The sequence below is a fragment of the Cebidichthys violaceus genome, unplaced genomic scaffold (genome assembly GCF_023349555.1).
Source record: "Cebidichthys violaceus isolate CVI_PGR_0920_01 unplaced genomic scaffold, fCebVio1.0.p SCAF_1, whole genome shotgun sequence".
NCBI lineage: Eukaryota > Metazoa > Chordata > Actinopteri > Perciformes > Stichaeidae > Cebidichthys > Cebidichthys violaceus.
Window position 1 is genome coordinate 21,154,611 of NW_027176262.1, and position 22,718 is coordinate 21,177,328.

General features: G+C 40.2%; 1 protein-coding gene across 1 annotated transcript in view; it reads right to left on the reverse strand.

Annotated features, from left to right (window-relative positions):
- frem2b (FRAS1 related extracellular matrix 2b) overlaps positions 1-22,718 on the reverse strand; it is a 41,474-nt gene that overhangs the window by 9,352 nt on the left and 9,404 nt on the right. The window contains exons 3-6 of the mRNA XM_068708588.1: positions 8,095-8,241; positions 4,609-4,839; positions 2,290-2,415; positions 1,791-2,042 (exon numbers count right to left, since the gene is read on the reverse strand). Of these exons, the coding sequence (XP_068564689.1) occupies positions 1,791-2,042; positions 2,290-2,415; positions 4,609-4,839; positions 8,095-8,241 (756 nt within the window). The remainder of the gene's footprint in view (positions 1-1,790; positions 2,043-2,289; positions 2,416-4,608; positions 4,840-8,094; positions 8,242-22,718) is intronic.

Consider the following 22,718-nt stretch of genomic DNA (forward strand, 5'->3'; position numbering starts at 1 on the left):
TCAAACAGCTTTGATCCCCATCCTAAATAGAAATGCAAACAACAGTATGTGACAGAGTCAGACATTCATAGTAAGACATTAATCGATAACGTCTCCAATCAATGAGCTCTCTGGCAGTTGTAAAGACATGGATGACTTGTTGGCGTCAGAGTCATCCATAAAGACAGTGACACTGTGGAGATATGTAATAGTTGTAGAGGTAAATTCTAATTGAAGAGTGTGAAGCACACTGAATGCTGTAAGGACAGACTGGTATACATCCTATTAAAAACCTGTGCGTCTCAGCAGCTGCCTTGGCAAACTGGAGTCAATACCCAGGAGCAGCAGAGGTCAAAAGGCCCTGTACTCTCAGGTTACACCGGATGGTGCTTACAGTAAGAAAACATTCCAACCACGTAACCTCCTCTTTCCTCAAGCGGGTCAAATCCACTTGAAATGTGTGTGCTTTGAGTCCCACGGGACTAGAGGAGGAGAATAACCTGTTTACACAGTCTGAAAACTGCTGCTACAGTATAGCCTCAAAGACAAGACCTCCTCAGCACAGGTTAATGGACGGATGATTCACATCCTTAGCTCTATTGTTGATGTCTGAATACTTGCTGAAGCACCGGAGATTTTCTCTAATTGATGTGATTATTTCAGCAGTTGTCATGTTTTAGAGGAAAAGGTGTGAAAAGCAGGAGCATCGTCACTGACCAGCACCACACATTTCATTTTACGTTGGACATTCATTAGCTAGCAGAATCAGCGCTACGCTGTACTCAAATCACGATATTTTTACAATTCACATTAAATCCTGTGACGCTTTCAGCAACATGTACAGTACTATGAAATAGGAGGGTCTCTTCGAGCAGGACTCTAATTTTGAGTAGTTTGAACAGTTGGAAAAGATTAAAATAAATCTCAGTGAAAATAACTTAAATTACATGCAAACAATGAATCATTTCCCAATGGTCATGAATTTACTTAACTACTTAAACCAAGACTCTAGATAGCATAATGCTAAATTGAATATTGCATCATCACCTCAATTATGTAGCTTCAAATGGGTTTTGATTCAAGGGGAAAAAAAAGAAGATTTTGCAATCATGTCTGGGTTTTCAGCTCTAGTGTTGGCTGCCTACGATCACAGAGTCTTGACTTCAGAGCAGTGCTTCCGGAGATCGTCAGAGCGATAGGGACCTGAGGAATGGCCGTCAGGTGTTGGGGAACAAAGAGGCGTCAGGAAGATATGGGAGACTACTATCAGCCCTCCAGTCTCAGCCTGCAGATGCGAGATAAAGGCTTCGTCTCCAGGAAGGAGGCTCGCACACTCACGCACCCCGAGAAGTTGTCAGGCAAGCACAAACACACACCGAAAGAAATTCACATTCAAATACTCATTTTACATGCACAACAATATGTCTGTCTGCCCACCTTCCTATCTGTTTGAATTTCTCTCTTTGGATCAATTCAGCCGAAAAATACTGCACTTACAAAGCCTTTTTAAAACTCATTTTCAGCTGTTGTCGAAGTGCTTATCCATTACATATAGAAAATAAGAGATTGCACAAATACATTAACACCGCCATCTAAATCAGATAAAAGCCCTTCTAGCCAAGAAACAAATCCACTCTGCCTTTTCTTGAGGCTTTAATCACTATTGAAAAACCTTTAAAAGTGAAAGGAACAAAAGGACTTGTCTCTAAATGCCACATAGGTATTCAATAAGCAATGCCATTTAATTTCTTGAACCTGAACAGACTATCTGACACCATTTCACAGTTGTGATCAGTGAAATGTCATCTTACCGTCTTCCATATCAGGGATGATTGTGATTCGAGCTGCGGGGAACTCTGAGCCCAGACGGCCCCCCATAGGCATACTGAGGGTGACATTGAAGCTTTCCTCGTCTTCATACAGGGAGTCATCAATGATCACCACCCGGCAGGATTTCTCCACCTCTCCCTTATCGAAGCGCAGGATGCTGTGATGGTCCTCAGGCCTGGAGATATAATCAGAGTAGGACAGCACTGTGGTGGGGATGGTGCCTGTGGCCGAAACTGAGCGGGCAGAAAACAGAATTACAGAAAGCAGAAAGTTAATCATCCGCACTTTGTCACAATACACAATTAACTTTTGTTTTCACATAAAAATCGATACAAAAATATGATTTTCCTTTTGAAATTGCTTTTTTCATTAACGTTTACATGCATCACTGAAATGCTACTTTAGGATGATATGACTAGAAATCATTCTCTTCACTTTTAAGTTTACCCCTTAAATTCCCCCACACAGTTCTTGCGTTACCTTGCTGAGTGTAGCAGATGACCATCAGCTCCAGACTGACGTCTCCACTCCTGCGCACTGGGATGAGCAGCTCACCAATGTCCTCCTCTATGTTGTATGTGGCTGAGGGTATGAACACTGTTGACTCTGTGTATGAGAAAAAATCAACACACATCAGACATAGTGCGTTAGAATATGTTACATTTTATCAGACTTTTGGTAAGGGGGACTCACTTCTGTATGAATTGAATGTGATAAATTCGAATATCAAGTGAATTGAATTGAGTAAACGAAGAAGAGACGAAGAAAAGGGAAAAGCTTTCAAAACATCAAATCATGAGTGACATTATTTGCATCAATAACATTTGACACACAGGCTTGCAGCTTACACACAATGACAGCTCTCATTACGACTCTGCTTCCATCATGTTTATTCAAAAGCCACTGTTTACTGTTTGTTTATCTGCAGCAAATATTACAACCCAGAGTCGGCTTGCACTGATACACAGAGAGACGTGCACGAGGAAAATGTTATCAGTAAGACAACGCTGATTCTGAAAAGAGTCCTTAAGGGAATTGGAATTACAAATCTGTGTCTCACACACTTTAATCTAAAAAGTTCACAAAAATAGGCTTGAATGAAAAAGGTGTGTTAATTCTGTCTGCAAGCAGAGACAAGTTAAACAGTTTTACGGGCAGCTTTCCATCTCTTTGTCTCCTTCCTGCTCTGAGCTGCATATGACAACCGGGAAAGTAATGAGTTTGCAACATTTCAGCTATAAAATAAAAGCGCTCAGACAGGCGGAGAGGCTTTGTCTCCCTCTCAGCGAGCGTTGTGTTCACCCACATTAACAAGGTGTTGGTAAGTCAACAGATCTTAACCTCCCTAAAGACAAAGCAAACAATTGCATGGGATGATGTGGCCACTGTTCCCTTCTTGTTTCAAACGCTAAGCTGTTTTCAGCCTGAGCTGGTGTGAGATAATTTATTTTTCACAGTTTCATGGTGGCAGCCCCTAGGCTATTCCATCGTTCTGCTCTCAGTGAAAAGCAACGAAAAATACATTTTTATGAACCTTATGTGTTTATTTGACCTTGAGAGGCCAAAACACATTAAATCTTTAGAAACCATAAACAGTATAATGATATGATAATATACACATGACTGTTGCAAGACAATGTCTGTTAAAGGAATAAAGAAACACAAATGGAGAGATAGCTGCCAGTTTTGTTGATTGTCCTCTTGAGACTGGTGTTCTGTGAAACAAAGTTCCAACTAAACATGTTAATTAGGACACATTGTTGACAGCAAATTCTTCCTTTTCACCCAATGAAGTCCTCTGGGATGAGGAGGAGCAGTATCCATATTTATACTGTGCAGCTATCGAACTCAGCTCGATCCCAGTCAAGCTCTTTTCAGTAACACTGTTAATCTGTTTTCGTAGAGCTCATTTCAGATGCAAGGGAGGTCAGTTTGGTTATATCCATATTTCCTTTTGACATTGTTTATCTACACTTGTGGAAAGAAAATACTATCCATAAATATAGTTTGCTTTTTATTCAGTATGTAGCTAGTTCCATTTAAAGTTGGGTTCAGGATGTTATTTCCTCTCAGCATTCAGTTTCCATGTGAATTAATTCTGCATTTAAAATGTCATGTGCTCTGATGTCCTTGGGCAGATGGAGAGAAGCATTTTCTTAAATCAGAATTTCAGCTGAGATGACTCTGGGACCTTAACTGACATCGCCGCGGCTAGAAAAAGATACACCTTTAGTTACTCTAACAGATCTGCAAAATGCAATGCATTCCTTTAGATGTAGCCTAATTAGATGACTCGTCTATCATTTTGTTTTATCTGCTTTCCCTAAAAATGCATTGCTTTCTTTCTCTTTCTTTCTGTTTTTTTTTGTCATGTTCTAACCTACAGAGGAAGCTCATGTACTGTGTTATTTGTTGTTTGCCCTTCAAGTAGACAACTAGTGTGTTATGGATGTGCCGGCCATTGAGGCTGCACCCCGTATTCAAAATATGACTGACATCTTTGTCCCCTCTACAATGGATTTCTTTCTGTATGATTGTTGAACATCTATGCAAAATGATGTCACATCATTTACTGTTAGACATATGACATCAAACGCCCAACAATATTTCACGAAGCTGGAAATGGCTGTCAAACAAACTCCATTGTAGCTCCACCTGAGTGTGTTTCATTGTCAGGCACAAAAAGGGACCATGCCAATATTTGTTTCGGGTTTTTTAAAAGGAACGTTTTTAATCTCACTAAAACATAATAAACATTGTAAGCAAGCTAGTTAAATGTAAACATTTAGCATTACTGACCATCATCAGGGTCCAGAATCTCCACAGTGGCAATCTCTGGGAATTCAAGGGCTGCCATCACTGGCTCAGACAGAACGATGTGGAAGGTCTCTGACACTTCGTACTCGCTATCTGACAGGATCCGCACCTTCCAGGTGGCTGTGGTCTGGCCTGGGTTGAACTGCACCTGTTTCTGAGATTTCCCCCGAAAATCTTTGTCCTTTTGTGCAGTGCCATCCTTTGTGCCTATACCTTAGGAAGAACGTGGGGGAAAAAAAGGTTATTATTCTAATCAGGTAGCATCTGCTAGCATCAGGCATGTCAGAGAATGTATCACTTTGGTCAGGTTTTCATACCAACAACCATTAATATTAATGTTTCATACCTATCTTTTAATAAACACATTTCTGTGTAATGTATGTGCATTCTGTGCATCCTGATATCTGTGACCATGAATATTCACAGTTCCACAGATTGTATCTTTATACAATTAAACAACTGTTTTTCCAAGAAAATGTCAGGTCCCAGTTGGTCTAACCCTAAAATATCTGCCCATGTTCTCGGTGCAGTTTCCCACCCCCAGTGTTTCCAATGGCCATGGTGGGAACAAAGCCAATTATTCCTCATGTCAGCCTAGTCTCAGCAGCAGTGATTGGAGGCTGACTTGCAATGTCTGACCTTCAGCATGTGAGCTGTTTGATGAGGCCTACAGTCACTATAGCTGTCACACTGGCAGGATTCCTGTTGAGTGGGAGCACTGAAGCTGGTGAAATGTCACACAGTCTCTCCATTGTCTTTGTTATCTGGCTACACAACAAGCAGCAGGGTTCTGGCGCTAAATAGAGAGAACATAACCGCAAACCCCACGGCAATCCTATAGGCTTCCATAAATGTGGAAAACAAAAACTTACTATATAGATGAAGCACTAGTAGAAGCACGACTAAAAAAAAATGCTGTTTGTTTACAACTGAGGAAAGAAGAAAGAGAAGAGAAAAACTGAAATATCGCATCAGGACTACGCACGATCTTCAAAAGACCACAGATTGAGAAATGCATGAGTTTAGGCTTTTAAGAAAATTACCATTCTGTTCTTTGATGAAAATAAAAAGTGGGCTTTGATATGCAAGTACAGACGGAAGGAAAAGGCCCCTGCACATATGTGGTCAGATAAAATGGTCAAGTTCAATGGAGCTTGAAAAATCAGCAGTCTTCAAAGAGTAGCTCGGAGAGGAGAGAGTAAGATTTGCTCCAAACTATCTCCTGCACAATGCCTGGATTGGATAGCCCGGATCACAGCAGCCACTCTGAGGGTTCGCGGCAGGTGGGTTCGCTGTAGCCTCCAAACTGGTGACACCTGCACGTGTGCACATTGACCAGTGAAGCAGCAGCCCACCAGTGGGCTCCTCTGATCAGTGTTCACTCAGGTGGGGCTGGGCAAGAAGAGATATCCCCAGTCTTCAGGAGAAGGTACTGGCCAGGGATCAGTTACTATCTCATCAACACTGAGGCAGATGGATGGCTTGAATTGTCAGGCTGCTGGTGGCTTGCAAACATGGTTTTCTGCTTTTGCAAACTCCAAATGATTACTGTGAGAAAATAATGAATGCTCTTGTTTTAGTTGTTTTATGTTACTGGGACAGAATATTGCACTCTTTTTAGTTGTGTACCTTTTTAAAGTATGTATGATAAAAATAATAACTATTTAATAATACATAGTTATTTCTTAGGTAACATGTTTCTTACTAAAAAAAACAATGTTACTGATTGAAGTGTTCTTTTAATATAATCAGGTCACATCCCAAGCCAAAAACTGCTTCTGTTGCTTTTAGTTAGGTCAGCAAATGTTTTTCTTGGTAAGAAATTGAAAAATATATATTTCCAAAGCCATTTGATGAGACTGACAGGAAAAAAGAACAGAGTGGTGTGTGATCAAAGAATCAATGCCCGAGGATGTAAACATGTACTCTTACTATAATGGGAAATGGACAACATAAAAGATTTCACAAGTCATACATTTAGAAAGACAAACTTTATTGCTATTGGTACTTTGAGGGGGCTGTAAAATAAAATGCTACTGACTTGAAAAAAAAATTAAATTGCAGCTTCTTTTGTGTGCTTTCCATCACCGGTATGGAAAGGTACATCAGCCTCGCTCATCCATTATCATTCCCCTTCATGCTGCCTCAATCATAAGAAAACTGCACTATGAAAAGCTATGGTTTGGACTTGAAAGCACACAACAGTCATTTTGAACATTTTGAAAATTCAAGGCATGTTTTCTCTGGGCCCTGAACACAGAGTGCATCCAAAGTTCAAAGTAGCGCTTCTTTAATCTATAATGCAACCATTAATAAAACAGTAGTGATGCTCTAGAAAACCAAAACAAAGGACTATTATGTGATTGTTCGACCAAGCTCCTTACACAATATACATTTTGCTGTTGTTTAATTTTTCTTTTGTTTTGGTCTCAATACGAACAACACAATTTAAATCACCGCTATTTACTTCTTACTGTGGATTATTATCCCCCTATATCTGCCTGTATATCTCTAGAGTATGTGATTATCTGCCTAAACATGTTTGATTTGTATTTCACCGAGTGGTAGAGATTGTGTAGATATAGTGTGTGAGGCACTATTAAAGTCCGTAGAGTTCCCATATCACCTCAGAGATGCTTTATCACTCTGACGCCCAGTAGCTACAAAGACGCAGACAACAGTAGAGCAAATGATGAGCTGTGACCTTTGACATCAGGACACCTTAATCACACCTCATTGTTATGGACAGAATAACGGTGCCACTGGTTAGAATTCCTGCCACTCATAAATACTTACAGCAGCTTGTTGTTTTAACTGTGTTAAGAGTCATTGTCTGTTTAGTTCCGGACTGTAAACTTCCTCGGCTAACATTTGGAATGGCGCCTTTCCATGGACACCAACTTTGGGTGACCTTTCTCATGTGCACACGTGGTCCCTGAGGGATTGTCCTGTGCTTTTGTCTGATTGCAACGTAAATACTGGTCGGAGAAGTCGGGTGAAAGGTCATGACCTGTGTGACCTTAAAGGATGTCCAGGTCAGCCTTAGAGTTGTCCTGAAATATATAAGTCTGCGTGTAGTTGTGTCTGTGTGCTGTGTTTGTTTTGTCTGTATGAACTTTAGCTTTCAGGATACCTGAGAAGAATCGGCAGATTCACTGAAATGTTGTGGTAAATACGTCCTTAGGCAAAGCAACGACTGAGTAGTTTTTGGTGTGGATGCAGGAATATATTAAGTCTTTATACTACAACACAAACAAATACACTGTACTTAGCTTAATGAAAATAATATGGCACATGTATCTCATGGTCCTTTTATAATTTCTCACTTCTACCCTTTATTCTGTAGTATCTAGTCAATATTTTTGATATACTAAATATTACATTCATGTATTTATTTACTTACTCATTCATTTATTATTTTTTAAGATCAACATGTTTTCATTCAAATCAAAGGCGGTTTCTACTTACTAACGAATGAAGTCTCCCCCAGGTAGCCCCGACGTTTCAGCACCACTTCCAGGAACTTGACCTCTTCATCCACCACGTAGTGTTCCTTCTCTAAAGAGATCCAAGCCCAGTTCAAACGGAACTGCTGGTTCTTCAGTTTGTTGCCTCCTGCAAACAAATACAGTTGATCAAGTTAAAGAAACTTAAAATGGCTCCATAGAACTCATCACGCAGTAAGGAAAAACACAGACGAAAGGTCAGATAGCCTCTCTGGGATGTAACAATCTATTAAATAATAATGTTTGGGAAGATTAACATAGTTTTTTCTTTCTGGGCTGGCACAGGAATTTTAATACCGCTTATTAGAATTATTTCTTGGCTACCCTTAGGACTTGACTTTTAAACTCCTTGCCAGCACTCAGTGGAAGGTAGGAGGGGTGCACAGCCCTTATGCTAAGGGTATGGCGCTTGTGCCGTCTAATTGCTTCATTTCTAATTAAGATAAAAGGTGTCGGATTCCTGTCTGAACTGGGTTATGTCATCCTTGCCTTTTGAACTTGGATTCAAAGGCCGAGGCTAAGGAGGGCATCGCTGCTACCATATGCCCAGAAAGACTCAAAGCAGATCCACTTACACAGGCATCAAACACACACACAGGTACACAAACACTGACAAAACTAGTGCAAAGACGTACCCACACTGGGTCATACTCAAACCACACCACACTTGAATTGTATTTTCAATTTCCAGAGCACTGACTGGCAGTCTAAATAATTATCCACTGATTCCTAGAAATCTAAAGGAATGCATCCACCAGGCTGCATAGTGAGAGCTTGTGCTTGCTGCTGTATTGGATCGGAAGGATGAGATACAGATGACTGAGCCACTAAACATCTGGCGGTACTGAAAGTTGTAATAAAAGTGAAACCGCTGGGAGGCAGCAGGGACATTGTTCAGAGTGTTCCTGTTGTTTGACTGAGAGTCTCTACCCCACCCCACCCCTTTCGTCATGGTCCGTAAATCTGTTACGTCCAGCTGACCGCTCCACTGTGTCCATTTCCTTCCTCGATGGGCACGGTGAGACCTATACACATTCACCCTGGGTGTTTTATTATGTGTGAGGGTGTAAGCATTTACGACTTTGTGTGTCTGAGTGTGTGTGTGTGTGTGTGTGTGTGTGTGTGTGTGTGTGTGAAATGTTCTCTGCACCTGTTCAGAGCTCTTTCATTTGGTCTGATAGTGTAGATATTTCGTAGGATAATAATTGGGTCTTAATGCCCGGACATCGATGCTTTTTGACAATATTGTGCCATAACTGGAACAAAAAGTCAGTGTGACGCACAAGGACAAAGGGGAACTGAAATTGCTTCCCTTCATCTCATACAAAGCCAACAACTCATCATTTAGCTGAATAAAGTTCATTGATCCATAATGAGCACAAGGAGTCACTTTGATGTATTCCACTTGACAGACAGACTGACTGAAGTTGTGAAAACTAAGCATTTAGTGAGATGCAGGAGAAACATGACCTTCCATAATTTATCTTTGCAGTTCTGGTTACCTGGACTAATGGGCTTTATCAAAAATGCTTGAAAGAGGAAGAATACAGACGATAGAGACTGATGTTCCTTGAAATTGTAGATCCATTCAGAGTCAACTTCAGACAGACTCGGTGATGCAAACACCGAGCAGTAATTGGGACAAAAGGCTGCAGAAACTGTGAAGCTTGAGCAGAAATGATACGAGAAACTGCTCTATTTTTCTCTCCTGCAAAATTAACATTGTTTGAATCATTTAGCTGTATACATTTCATGAAATTCTCATGAACACAGAATTACTTTATCTCTTGGAAAATAGGCAACACTGCAGCAATGTTAATGCATCCCTGACTTTAAAGTTGCATTCCACTAAAGGCTTTTTTTTAAATTGGTGACACTTCTATAAAAACAACCAGAAGTTTCTATAGTTGGTGTGTTGTTTTGTTGCCATCAACTCACTGTGCCTGTGGACAACCCAGTCGTCTGTTAATCAAATCTGACAACTGTAATGGTGTGTGCAAAAAAAACACAATTTTAGGTTAAACAATTTTTGGCACAACACTGTGTGTCAAAAGCAACAAATATAGCAAATGCGGAGGTTAACTTATTTTATTATATCAACTGAAATCAGAGACAGAGTTTTGTTTTTCTTATTTATGAAAATGTCTCAAGTGATGCATGTTACACCTCATACATTCTTGAGGTATACCACAGTGTAGGATTAACGCTTCCTGTGTGTTCCGCCTCATTCTTCTGCAGACAGGTGACCTGTGTATGACAGGACCACCCTACTCCATTTGGATTAAAGCCAGCTGCATGGCACGCATGCCACCGGTAAACACTGCATGTGTGATCTCTGAGTCGAGGAGGACACCGTCCTCCACTGAGTAATGGAAACAGAGAAGGTCTTGGCTATTTATGTAATTTCACACTTTGGCATAGACTTTGAAATAGCTAGGACACGGCTGATAGACTTGATCTCAAGCGTAATTCTGGAAAATGGAGAATATAATCATCTCTCTAAAATCAAACACTCAGCTATAGGGACATTTTAGAGCTGTTTATCACTAGGATTTATCCCAAGTAACTTATACATTTCAATAAAAGCATTAAATAGTTACGTTTTGCATAATTATTTGCATGAAACTAAAGAAACAGCCTACATCAAGCTAAGCATCAAAGAGGCAGCTCTCCCTTTCAACATGAATCACGTTAAACACCTGTTTGCTTAGTACTCACAAACATGAAGTGGCTCTATTAATTATTCATTTTTCATATCCGGCAAGATCTGAGGAGGACACATCCAGCAGCGCTTTCAAATTTCCGAAAAATAATGTATGGTCACAGTTTATACAACATGCAATCGCACCATGACATGTGCAAATATTGAGTTTCGGAGGCCCTTAAGTGCCCGCAAAGCTGTAGTGTGGCCTTCAGGGAGCTGGGGAGTGGAGGTGCTCGTTTCCAAAGGACCACTTCACTCCTCCAGATTTCTTTCTAATTAAGATAAGCAGGGGTTGGAGTAAGTCTACTTCAAAGAGGCCCCAAGGAAAACACCAGAGTTAATCTTTAACCAACACTTAGAGCAGTGAGACAGAATTTAGTGAACAATATCGGTATCTCTTATGTTGGGGTATTTGCACTGCTGTGCAGTTTCATACAGACGCGTACATCATAAGTAGCGAATACGTCACATAAGCTAAGGTATATGAACTTTATATGAGATTGTATTTTCCAAAATGTCCACATTCTTATTAAAACCATGTGGTTATAGCCGGAGTCCCACGAATTCCAGTGGTTAGTCATCTTAATTCATTCACTGAATTCATTGACTGCCTGCCTGCACTCTGTCTTGTTGGTTTCTAGTAAACTTTTTAGCACTCATGGCGAGGAAAGGGATGGAAATCCGTTGTATCACACCCTCTGTGTGGTGAATATGATTTGTACATGAACCTTTAAACAGTTCATGTAGCTGCACTTCTAAACACAAGTTCTGTTCACTCACATACTGGATGTGTGTTGAGGGACAGAAGCCTTTTGAGAGAGGCCAAAGAATGTGAGAGACTGGACTGTGCCAACTTGGTGCCCCTGTCTCCTCCCAGAATACTTGTTGCAGACAGCCCTTATTTGGTCACCGTGAAGCATCGTGGGGCCACGAAGGCCCATGGACTCTCGCCGGTTCATTCAACCAGGCAGACAGACAGGCGGCCCTTTGCCCACAGAGCCAGCACCACACTGATTAGGCAGGATATATTGGGACAAGCCTGTGAATCCTGTTCAATAGACACAATACATCTAAAAATACTTAATGATCATATACTGCAAATGTGGACTAATAGTTTCCATGATCTGCAATAACTGTGTTTCACTGTAGCATTAAAGACGTCAAATAAAGCTATAGAGATAAATGAACGTGTATACAAGACCTGCAAAGTGCTCACAGGCCAGCGAGTTTCGTTTAGTTTTAAGCTTGTGATTCACAAAGAGTCCTTTCAAATAGTATTAAAACGGACCACACAGGAAGACAAAGCCATGGGAGCTTCTTATTTTACCATGTTTTTATTTCATAATAAAGGCATTACATCTGAATACTGGTGAAGTATAACCATTTTAGCACAACTCTTAGGCTGCAGTTAAGGGAGACTGGAAGCTCAAGCTATTAATACACTTTGAATTTGACTGTTTTCTTATATGGGGGGAAATTGTAATGATAGGTAACAAAATCAGGTTTCACACCTGTAGTTTAAGCACCTTTCAGCCAATTCACTCATAATAATTACAATTTATTAAAGCCAGAGAAACTTTATCGAACAGGTATTATTCGTCTTAAGTAAACAGCAAAAATGTATTGTTTACAAAATAACTATCTCGACCCTTTTTGGTTCTTAGATCTGAGCAGCAGAGCCAAAAGATGGAGATGAGAGATAAGTCAATCTATTAGTTTGTCCATCCAACATTTTGATCCTGACCAGGCTGCCATAAAGCTTGAGATTAATCAGGATGATGTTATGAATATTCATCGTTCCCACAAGATGACTCTTCATAATTTGGGTGATCCTTCATCCATGTCAAGGTTTCCCCTCGACTCAAATTTTGGCCCATGACAAGGTAGGCTACGTTGAAAACTAATGATCAGGAAATGAACTGTGGCTATTCATGATTTCAAGAGGGATGAACCAGTTCAATTGAGAACACTACATGAGGTTTCTTCTGGCACAAAAAAAATACACTTAAAGCCCCACAAGTAGTAAGGCTCTGAAAACAAAAAGTGTCACTATATCATTCCATCTAAGACTTTGATATTGTAGTGTATGATGAATATTGTAGTCTCTAGGGCCCTGAAGCGGGTCTTTAGACTTTGACATTTTTAGCCCAATGCTGCTTCCAGGACAACAAATTTAAGACAAAATGGTCAGCTGACTACATTTAAGTTCAAGAATAATCAATAGCAAATATTGTTCCGAAGAAAATCTATGACTGAGCTTAATTTTTGTGATGGACAGAAATGTATTCTATCATCATAACTTATATTATCTCTATAAAATGAGTTGTCTCTTGGTTCCAGACCATACCAGCATACTTTTCACCTCTCCAATTAAGGGAAAAGGGATATGATAATCCTGTTGAAGGAAAGAAAGCACATGGCAGAGCAGAGAGAAAGAGCGCTGTGGTCTAATCACCTTAAGCCTCGAATCAGCAGTAACGAGTTGGCCGTGGCTTGAAAGATTTAGAACTGTTATGATTTCACAGGCCCTAAAACCCTTTTCTACAAGCACTGCCTTTCATGGAACTGGTCCACCATAACTTTGGCCGCTCCGCAGGTTCCATTCCGGCTGTTGTGGCCTCTGTGTTCCGCTCTCACACAGTGGTCACTCTGAGGCGACATTTGAGGGACCTAAAAGAAAGGCCAAAGGCACTTCTGAACAAAAGTGCTGGGTCAGAGAACCATGCATGGCTTAAAGCAAGCAAGGCTTTGCTCTCAGCAGGGAATGTTCTTTGAGATTAACATATGCACCACAACTATGGAGGTGATTCAACTCTCAGTGCTCTGTCCAAATTTGGAATACAATGGATGGAATTACTTTCTTTTCTTAAACTTTCAATGACCATATCATGAATAAACATTTGCCCGCAGACCTACAATTGCAGAATTAATGGAACCGCGGACACGAGGAAAGTTTGTCCGAGGCTTTACACCTCTGTTCAGAAATATGACTTTGAGTTGATTTCTGTGGGAAGATAGTTATCTTGTTATGTTGGCTGTGATGAAATTACAATATAATTTTGGAGGCCTTTTGGATCATATTTTCAACACTTTACGGTTGCAGAAATAACCCACACAAATCATTACATTCTTTCCTTTGCTCGGCATTATGCAAGCAAAACCTGACACTGAGATGGACAAACTATCACTTCAACTGCTCAGTACATAATGGTGATGGTTGGATGGGCACATGAGAACAAGAATGTGGTTTAAAAATGCTGCAACATTCACCTAAAGTCATTCAAGGTACAGCCTTGTATTAGTTTATGATTTAATGTGCCTTCCCTAAAGCAGAAAAGGTGCTTCAATGCTCTTATAAATGTTGTCCTACACAGTATGAGTCACTGTAAAAGACCGTTTAAGCAAAACAACAACCTTTATCCAGTCCTCACACCTTCTGTTTTTGATTCCAAATTGCAGCGTACAGTTGTTGTGGAAACTGCTCAATGACTTTCTTGCTGGGTCACAATGTAGGAGCCCCCTGTGTGGAAAAGCAGTGACGATTCCCAGAGCTCTTATTTCAGATGGGGCTCTTTTATTTGTGGCCCAGGAGAGAATTGTGTCCGAGGAAATACTGTACAATGTGATTGCAGGGAAAGGTCACTCCTGTCCAGGATTCTACTTCATGCTCTAGCGTCCTCACACACCGCCACAAAACTCACACATTTGCTGGAATATTGCATTCTTTAAAAGTTGTTGACGTACATTCAAAATGAACTTAATAAATGGTGTATATTTGAATGTAAAAAAAAAAAACCAACTGCAGACAGAAAAACAACTCAATACAGTGCCCTTTGGATATTTGTCAAGGGCAATATTTCACTGTGTCTAGAAATTACTGGCATCCCATACAAGCAAACACCCTGGGTTTTTAAGTGTAATCCTATTAGCCTCGTCTGCAATTATTGTTGAAAAAGAATCTTTCCAAACACCTTAAGGATTAGGAAGCAGCCAACTCTGGATGCACCATTCTGCAGAAGATCTGCTCTGTCACGGGTTGTTGATTTCCAACCAGGGGCACAAAGTGTCCTACCACGCACCCAAGGTCAGGACTTATCCCTGATCATGGAGGGCCGGAAAACAGACTGTTCAGATTTAGGTGGAAACAAGTTATTCTGAAATATTTCCTTATTTTTGGTTAAGCTACAATTATTGATTAGATCATGATTCATGTTAACTCCATTTGGAAAGTTTTAGAGCAAATCTTCACCTCTCCATGAAATGCATATGGTGCATCTGGAACATATGATAATAAAATTCTATTAGCATTCAGACTGTGAGACCCCTGTTGTTCTGTGGCCTTGTTCAGCAGAATGATAATGATTGCCCCTAAAAGCTGAAAACATGAAAAGTCTTATTCTCCTGTCTCTCTTTAGAAGCGAGTACATAAATCAATTAGCCGACCTTGAGTTTCGAAGCCCATCCAAAGGAAGTATTAAAGTCGTTGCTGAGGGCTTTGCTTGTTTTGATTGTGTAGGTGAGGTCAGACAAAGAGTTCCTTGATTGTCCTTGAATGACATTCCTGTGTGTCAAAGAGGATGCCGCCTTGAGTGTCTTAATTAACCACACCTCTAAGCCACACGGTTTAGAGAGCAAAAGCCTGAACTCTGAATAGCAGGGGAAACAATCACAAAAGGCTGAATTAGCAGCTGCAGGGCTTACTTCAGCATTCACTTGTAAAGGTCATTGTGGACTGAAAAATCAAGAGTTTCTCGCTCATTACCAGTCAATTATGTACAGTATGAACACCCTGGCAGCCTTGAGGCCGAAGTTGCTGAAGTAACTTTGGCAAATCTGTGATAAAGTATAGACGCATTTAACGTGTCATTTGTACACCATGTAGTCTGTACTGACTGCAATGTAAATGCATCTGCGTAGCTTCGATACGCTCTGACAACGTGAAATAGCCTGCTTATGGTGGGCAATTTTCCTAAACCTAACCAAGTAGATTTGCTGCAGCCGTTACCGTTGTTTTGTTGCCTAAACATTACTTTGAACGTTAAATGAGACACGCAAAGCTGTTTCGCAAACCCTGTGGCGTATAAATGACACTCAAAAAGTGGTGCAGAAATTATACACAAAAAGCCTAAAATGCATTCTTATGGCACGCGGAAATGTGGTATTTATTTATTTAGACCTTCCCATGAGATTGGGATGAAATTGGCAATTCTGCTGGTGACTGAATAAAAAAAAAAAGAACGTAGTTTGTGATCTAACAAGGGGATACTAGGGGAAGTGTGGAAATGTGAGAGAAAACAAAGCAACATAAGGTTGCAGGATGAAGGGACTTGACAAAGAGAGGGGGACGTGCTTTTTCTTGACCCTTGAATGCACAGTGTTTGCTCTCTTGTCAGATCGAATAATGGTGGACTGTTTGCTGAAAGCAGCAGTGTGAGGCCATAGAATATAAAACCCCATCCCAGTCCCACACACTCATGAGCTCCATACTAATAGAGCTGGGTGTTTGTCGAGGCTGTTCTAGGGGCCTCCATTGGTTTCATTTAAAACAACATGTTTCAGCTGCATTTCACAGTTGTTACTTGCAAGGATTTTGCTTGAGAGGAAAATGCTCCCTTAAAAGCTGAAATGGTAATTCCTACATAAGTGTTAAATGACTCTTGGTTCTTTGTTCATGACTTGCAAAAAGGAGAACAACGCAAACCTGCATGTTAGAGATAAGCATGCTAGTCTACATTCATGAAAAGAGGGGAGAAGATTTCTAAGGATTTGCTGTTGTTATTGTCTATTTCTTGTAATATTGAACTGGATATTAATCTGTGCAGCGAAACAAACCCAGGGTTCAAAAATATGTACAAGAAGATTACTTCTAAGGATGCTTGCAAAATTCCATTTAGCCCCTCAATCTGCAGGTATTTCCCTCTATATTTGCATCGTCGTAAAAACAACTTCTGGATGTCTTTGTACGCGAATGCAAATTTTAGAAAAATATATATATATATATAATATATACATTTTGGTGAAAAGTCAGAGACACTCTGATAGTGGGGATGGATTCTGTGGCGTTGTAGGCATAGTAGGGGCCATAAAATAACATTCAGAAATGTATTTATGTACAGCGGCTGTATATGTACGGCATTACTCTTGCATCATTTACATGTAGTATTCAATCCCATCGTTCAATCATATCTCATTTAAAAAAAAATGGTTAGAGTGCAATCTATTGCACTATGCTGCGTGAAGTTTGCCATCAGGAGTTAAAGCCTTTTAAAAAATGACCTTGGTCATTAAAAGCCGACTCAAAAAAAGCATTATCATTTGGACAAATTATTGCCAGTATATTTCGATTTTGAATACAAGTTACACTAATGCATTGGTCGAACAGAAAAAACATTGTTATCAATGACATACTATAAAAATTACAATTACCATCATCAGTTTTCAACACTATATCTTCATTAGGAAATTTGATCATACTGATAAATACACTGAATTGAAGTGTTGGAGCCTATACTGAATGCAACGGTTTAAGACACATAACTGACCACAATCTTTCAGTCTTCACAGTCATTATCTTTATTGTCCCCTGAAAGGAGATTTGGTTTGCAGCCAGGTAACTAAAGTAGTCACAGATCGTTTAAAAATCCATCGGTTCAAGAATAACATTAACAGAGCAGAAATAGTACGTATCAACCTACTGTAATATCAACAACAAACCTTGTCTGGCTTACTAATACAGCAGCAGTACCTTGAATTGGGGTACCGCAGTCCCTGTAGGTCTATGTTAGTAGGAATCATGTTACATCCAGTGCTTTAGTGATGCCCAGGTGGTAAATCAGGTGTTACACCTTTATACAGATTTTACCGTTTATTGATAAGCAGCTAATGATGTTGTATCGGCAGTATTAACACAAAGAGGACGACAAAGTGTTGTCTGAATACGCCTGACAACAAGTGGGTTGTATAAACTGGGCAAGTGAATCTCCAAAGATGCCAAGTAAACAGTGTTGGTACTTAATTGAGATTGGCAGTCATAAAAGTGAGCAAATTTATTTATCATGGCACAGGAAAACAATATTGAAAACGATGACAGCTTGAAGCTCACTGATAGAGTCAGGTAGAGATATCAACTATGATAACAAACCTAACTCTTACTAACCTAATAACCACAGAAATGGATCAAACGTGATAAAAACTCTCAACAAAAATAGCTCAGAGTAGCTGCTCTGTATGTCGGGCTGAACTATTAATTCATAGACCGTGGGTTTTCAAAGCTAACACAAACAACCTAAATGCAGGACCTATAAGGAGCACAACACCTGGACCCCTATATAAGATGCGGAGGGGGTTAACATGAGAGGCGGAGACCTTGCATTGTTGCCCTTAGCTCTCGACATTTTAACACATGCACACTAAATGCCCTTTAAAAAATGATTAACTCTCTATAGAAGCTACATTTAGCTGATTATCCCAAAGGTTTCACAAGACCACAATAGCCCTAAATGATCCCTCCCTGTAATGAAACTTAATGTGCTGAAAAATGTCAGCACTTTTTTTGCATCTGACTTATTGACCAGTGATAACCTTTAAACTATTACAGAACAATTGTGTGGTAATTGTAATAGCTTCTGCGAATTACTTGGGGATTTAAGGAGCTAAATGTAACTGCTGCATCAGATTGCCCAGTGGTATAGACCTGCACCCTGTGACCCATCTTTGTTTCCCTCTCCCCATTTACTTGCTAATATGTAACTCTTCACTCCAAGCCCATGTCCTGGAAAACCAAGATAAGCCCAGGCATGGTCTAGTTAATTTCAGGCAGCAAAACATTCCTCACCATTCTTCATGGGGGAAGGGTAGATCTCTGGACATTTCCCTGGTTGTTCCAGGCATGTTTTAAGTCATTTATATGTTCAAGCAAAAACAAAATCTATCAAAATTCAATAAAAGATTAGCTTATATTTACAGTAGACTAATCAAGTCTACTGCAAATATCAAAATCAATTCTGTTCATATGTAGATGAGGCAGCATACCCGCAGGGCTCATCTACTACATTTGAGCCCTCACAACTTGTCAACACAAGCGGTGTTTAGAGAGTGAAGTGCACATCAGCACATTCATGCCATCGCTACAGGCGACAGGAAGCAACTTGAAGCGTTGCCCCCACCAATACTGGGACCAACAGAGCACTTCGATCTTTCATCTCTTCCGACTGCTCTTCCCTCCCTTTTCTCAACGAGATGGCTTCTCATATCCTGCCTATCAGGCTCCACTTGTGAGGGAAAGCAGGTGGAGTAGGTCGTGGTGAGAGGGAGTTTGATCCACACTCAGAATCCCCAAAGGATGTCATCAGCACCTTTTATCATATGAGAGCCATGTTACTCTCAAGACACACTCAAACCATGTTCATAGCGAGAATATGAAAAGCAAACCTTCTCAAGAGAGTTTGCTTTAAGCTGTGTAACATTTTGCTTCCCCTCTACTGTGTAAATTTTCTTGGCATACTGAAATGCTGATGATATCAAAATGAAAGAAGCTGTTTTGTTTTTTTCTGGCCTCCATCATAGCAGTATAATCAAAAGAGACAACAGCTTGAAATCAAAGACAAAGCAGTTATCAATTAAACTGCAGTTGATGCCCAGCATCTTGATGCAACATTTTAGCAACGCCAGCTTCATCTCTGATTAAAGGATCAGGCAGCTGGCCCCGAGATGGATAGATGGTGGGTGATTTATGCGACGATGTAAATGTCTGTGCGTGAAAAGTGTCTACAAGGTGATGTAGCCTGCATTGGGCTCCAATCCTGAAACCCAGACTGAGCTGGAGAGAGTTGTGACTCTCCAGCCTTAGCCCAGCTGTCAGAGGCTTATCATGCAGCAGGCCTGAGAGGAGCAGCTCCGGCCCACTGCTGGGATTCCGGGGCCAAAAACACATTATCCAGAGTGATTTAGCAAAACTGAACAAAAGCGCTGCTACAGTGAAAAGAGAGATGTCACAACAGCAACTCTGTCATCATTGACTCTCAGAGCTCCTGCTGGGTTTTTTTTGGGGAACATCAGACTTTTCAAAACACAGCCTCATTAAAAAGTTATGGCCAAAAATCAAACGAGATACAAATGAAACACTCCCATAAGAAATTGAGATTTTAAGTTTGCTTTCATTGTAGATGTGAAAAGATTCCAAATCGGTTTGATTTTGCTGAACATTTCAGTTTTCCATTCCATTTAACACATTTTGTTTATCTTCTTCTGTTGCCAGTGCTAGAAAGCTGTATGATTTTATATATATATATATATATATATATATATATATATATATATATATATATATATATATATATATATATATATATATATATATATATATGTATGTATGTGTCAGCTTTTCTGGAGTTGACTGATCTGAAACACAAACTTCAACATGCAAGCTTATTCCACAAAAAGAGATATTTTCTACAAACTTATTGCTTGAACAACCTCAGTTATGCTCGACTGATATCCTAAGGCGGGTATGACGACACATATCATCATCGAGGGAACAAGCCTGGGCCTGGGGTTTCTAAACTTTTGGGAATTTGTCTTTGCTTTGTTAACCTCTGCTCCACACACTAACTTTGGCAGCATATTAGAACAGAGGAAGGGAATCATTAAGTAAGTCTGTTTCCAAAGGGAAAATGAGGGCACATGAGCGTGTCTTAGAAGCTTTAGCCATGTTTCCTCCAAATTCTATGTTATACACAATCACAACAAGAGAAAAATATACAAGATGCTGGTCACTCTCCTAAATGATTGTCGATCATTAATACCTTTTTTTCTGTCCCAGAAGACACATCTCAAACAGATGAAGATTGTTTTCTGACAAACACAGACTATTTAGCAGTAATCAGCCCTCAAGAGAAAAACAAACTACAATGTAGAAAAAGCAGCATAAAACTGCTGATAGAAATCCAACAAACTTGGCTAATTCAAATGCATAACTCATAATATAAAATTGAAGCCTCTCATCAACATCTTTTAGCTTACTTGCCTTGTAGAATGATCCAATCATTAATAATGACATTTTAATAGTTTTCTAAAAAGAATTGCATTGGCTTAAGTATGTTAGCTCACAATTAATGTTTCACCCCCTCATCAATGAGCACAGGTTCTTCACGTGTTTGGTTAGTCACTGCAGCACTCTCCACGTGTGCTTTTACTTTACGACGTATATGAACATTGAATACATAACTGCAATGTGGACCGGTGAGAAAATGATAACTCGAAGTTAGTGAGTGATAAGGACATGAGGGACCAGTGAGATGCGAAAATCACTCTCCATCTAAAACGATTAGCCTAAATCCTCTCTGTAATTCAGTTTTTCATCCCCAAAGTGAAGCAGCTGTTACCCAGGAATCCTCTAATCAACTTCCAGATGTTTTATCAGAAAACATTTTTCCATAACAATAAAATGACTACCTAATATTTTATTAGCTGCAGCACAGATGGACTGTGAGGAAAACCGAACGCCCCCAAAATCCCTTTAAAACACTGTACTAGCTGTGTAATTTTCTGAAGCGTACAGCATACTTTATGCATATGATTCACCCTATAGGTCCCAAGGACAGAGGAATGTTATGCCCCCCAAGAAAAGTGTAGGGGAGACATTTTCATTAATTACAGGACAAAATCATACAGAAACTGCAGAGTCATCATCTGCACTCTAACGGGAATATTACAGCTTTCACAAAGTCTATATTAACCTCACAACTGCATGCGAGTGCACGTTCCCCTTACTTTTGTTGTGCATGCTATGGGGAGAGTAATAATCCCTCCTAACCTGGGATTAGACAGGCGGAGAGACAAGGGAGATGGATTTAAGTATGCACCCAGTGTCACAAGCGATTATACACCGATAACATGGAAGATGTTGAAGATTTGCACGGCAGATGTTAGTGCAGGCTGAAACGGTTCAGAGGATTTATTTGGTCAAGGTACTTACGGCGACCTGAACTTATCTTGTTACATGAGGCAGAAATAATAAACAAAACATGCTTGTTGAAGTGGGCACTGCAGACTTGCATTGGAAACTTGAAAGGAGAAACATTCCTCTCGGTTTTAGGGGCTGCCATGTAAAAAAGAAGTTCCGGTCAGGAATTTTACCTATTCCTCTGATATTCTGAATTACTGATTTTCCTGCTCATTGCACTAAACAGATCACAAGTGAAATGGGAAACCTTTGAACGTAGAGGTGGATTTTGACCTTCAGAAGCAGCCTATTTTTAAGAACTGAACAATTAATGGTATTTCGCTGCCTCTTTGTAGCTCAGTGAAAGAAAAAAAGAGATGGTACAGAGTGCCTGGAATGAAAAACAAAGGCCACAGCAGTGTGTCTGTCAGTAGGACCATCCCTGATGCTGACTGACTGGCTGGAGGCAGACAGGGATTCTGCTTCACAAACAAATGCCTGGGAATGCCAGTGCTAGTGTGTGCTCAGGTAAGCTCACCTGAATGCACCCGAATCTTCAGGATACAAGGGGAGAGATGGAGCCCACCCAAACACAGCAATTAACTGACTTAATGACAGGAGCAGGCTCCTCCCCAGAACACATGTGCACAAACATCCAGACACTGATTGTGTTCTAAACAAGACACTTTCTCTAAGTAATTAAAGAGGTTTTTTGGCCCGCGCCTCTGTTCGCACTCTGCTGTCCACGTGTGATGTTTTTCCAAAACAGGAAATAGACACCCACAAATGCATATGTGTAATTTCAGTCCTCTGTGATTATTCATTCAAAGCTTTGACACGCCTGACGAATAGTGAGACACATAAGCAGCTCCGAGAAAAAATGCTGTGTTATCTGCTTTTGGCAAAAGTACCTCAAATAATCACACGGTGAGAGATTTCT